A 1,669-nucleotide genomic window follows, 5' to 3' on the forward strand; every position below is an offset into this window, starting at 1 on the left:
CTCCTCAGACTTCCTCCAAGGTGCAGCTCAGGTGCCAGGACCAAGGAAGCCTCCCAGTCTCCCTGACTCTTAACGCTTTCCCTTTTCTCAGATTATCTTTGATTTACTTATGTATAACTGTGGGATCCCCTTCAGATGCAAGGATTGCCCTTATCTAGCCCTCACCCCCTCTCCCCCCTGCAGAACTTGATTATTAAACTGAATACCAGAGGGGCAGCCTGGCTCAGTGGTTAGAGCAGCAGACCTGGCGTCAGGAGGACCCAGGTTCAAATCTGGCCTCAGACACTTCTTCACTGTGTGGTCCTGGGCAAGTCACTTAACCTCAATTGCCTGGCCCTTACCACTCTTCTGCCTTAGAATCACAGACCTAAGATATAAGGCAAGGGTTTTCTGGGTAAGCTATAAGCTTAGAAAGGGAAAATGAGCCCCCTGCTCCTCTAGAGGAAAAGAACAAATTCTGGAGTGCAAGAAGCAGGATTTCACCTTTATTGACAGTCGTTCTTTACAGCTGGACCCAGACAAGAAGGCAGGCAGTTCGCCAGGGAAAGGGGCAGGACCCAGGGGAGCAGGGAAGGGCTGGACAGTAGGGGAGTGTCAGCGGCAATCTCAAGCCCCAGGCCTTCCTCTCTCCCAGCCCCAGAGCCAGGGAAATCTCAGACTAAAGAGGCAAGAGAATGGCATTCTCCTGGGCACCCAGTGGGTCCTCTCAAACCCCTCCTCGAAGCCGTAGGTTCATCTGGATGGTGCACAGGGGGCTGAGGGCATAGTCTCCCAAGTGGTGGCTGTCTTCCATGGGCTTCCCCTCAAAGCTGAGCCAGAACTGGCTCTGGCTGACCCCTTCCTTCTCCTGCACCATCTTCTTGAGCTGGGCCACCGTCTGGCTCTGCTGGATGCGGTAGGGGTGGGTCCGGTTGTCATTCCGCACTAAGATGTCCATGGACTGGTCTTTCTCAACCACCAGGAGCAGCACGTCTCCAGCCTTGAGCCTGTGCTGGGAGAGGAGGTTCCAGTTCAGCAGGAGCTCCCCGCCCGCTGTGACCAGCCTCTGGGTGAAGGCTAGCACTCCGGTCAACTCAGCAATCCTTTTCTTCAGATCCAAGACGGTGATGTGGCTTTGTGCGTTCACTGTGTACTCTGCCCCAGTCATCATCTTCACCTTCAGAGGCAGGCTCTGCAAAAGAAGCCATATGCCGTGTGACCCTGGGCAAGTCACCTAATCCCCATTGCCTAGCCCTGACCACTCTTCTGCCTTAGAAATGATACATAGTATTGATTTCTTTTTTTTTTTTTAACCCTTACCTTCCATCTTAGAATCAATACTGGGTATCAGTTCCAAGGCAGAAGAGAGGTGAGGGCTAGGCAATGGGGTTAAGTGACTTGCCCAAGGTCACACAGCTAGGAAGTGTCTGCGGCCAGATTTGAACCCAGGACCTCCCATCTCTAGACCACCCAGCTGCCCCCCCCCCCATAGTATTGATTCTAAGATGGAAAATAAGGGTTAAAGAGATGGGATGAAGGAGGGAGCAGGGGAGAAAAAAAGGAGAAAAGAAAAGAGAGAGACAGGGAGAGGGGGGAAAAAGAGGAGAGAGGAAGGAGAGAGAGAGAAAAGAGAGATAAAGGGAGGAAAAGAGGAGAGGGGTAAGGGGGGGAGAAAGAGAGAGGAGAGAGA

At 52.7% G+C, this 1,669-nt stretch overlaps 1 protein-coding gene across 1 annotated transcript; it reads right to left on the reverse strand.

Annotated features, from left to right (window-relative positions):
• Positions 1 to 471: 471 nt before the first annotated feature.
• ISG15 (ISG15 ubiquitin like modifier) lies at positions 472 to 1,230 on the reverse strand. Its single transcript, XM_044684367.1, has one exon. It carries the CDS (start codon positions 1,148 to 1,150, stop codon positions 707 to 709), a length of 444 nt encoding a protein of 147 aa, XP_044540302.1. The 5' UTR covers positions 1,151 to 1,230; the 3' UTR covers positions 472 to 706.
• Positions 1,231 to 1,669: the final 439 nt, after the last annotated feature.

This window comes from Gracilinanus agilis, unplaced genomic scaffold (assembly GCF_016433145.1).
Source record: "Gracilinanus agilis isolate LMUSP501 unplaced genomic scaffold, AgileGrace unplaced_scaffold49313, whole genome shotgun sequence".
Lineage (NCBI taxonomy): Eukaryota > Metazoa > Chordata > Mammalia > Didelphimorphia > Didelphidae > Gracilinanus > Gracilinanus agilis.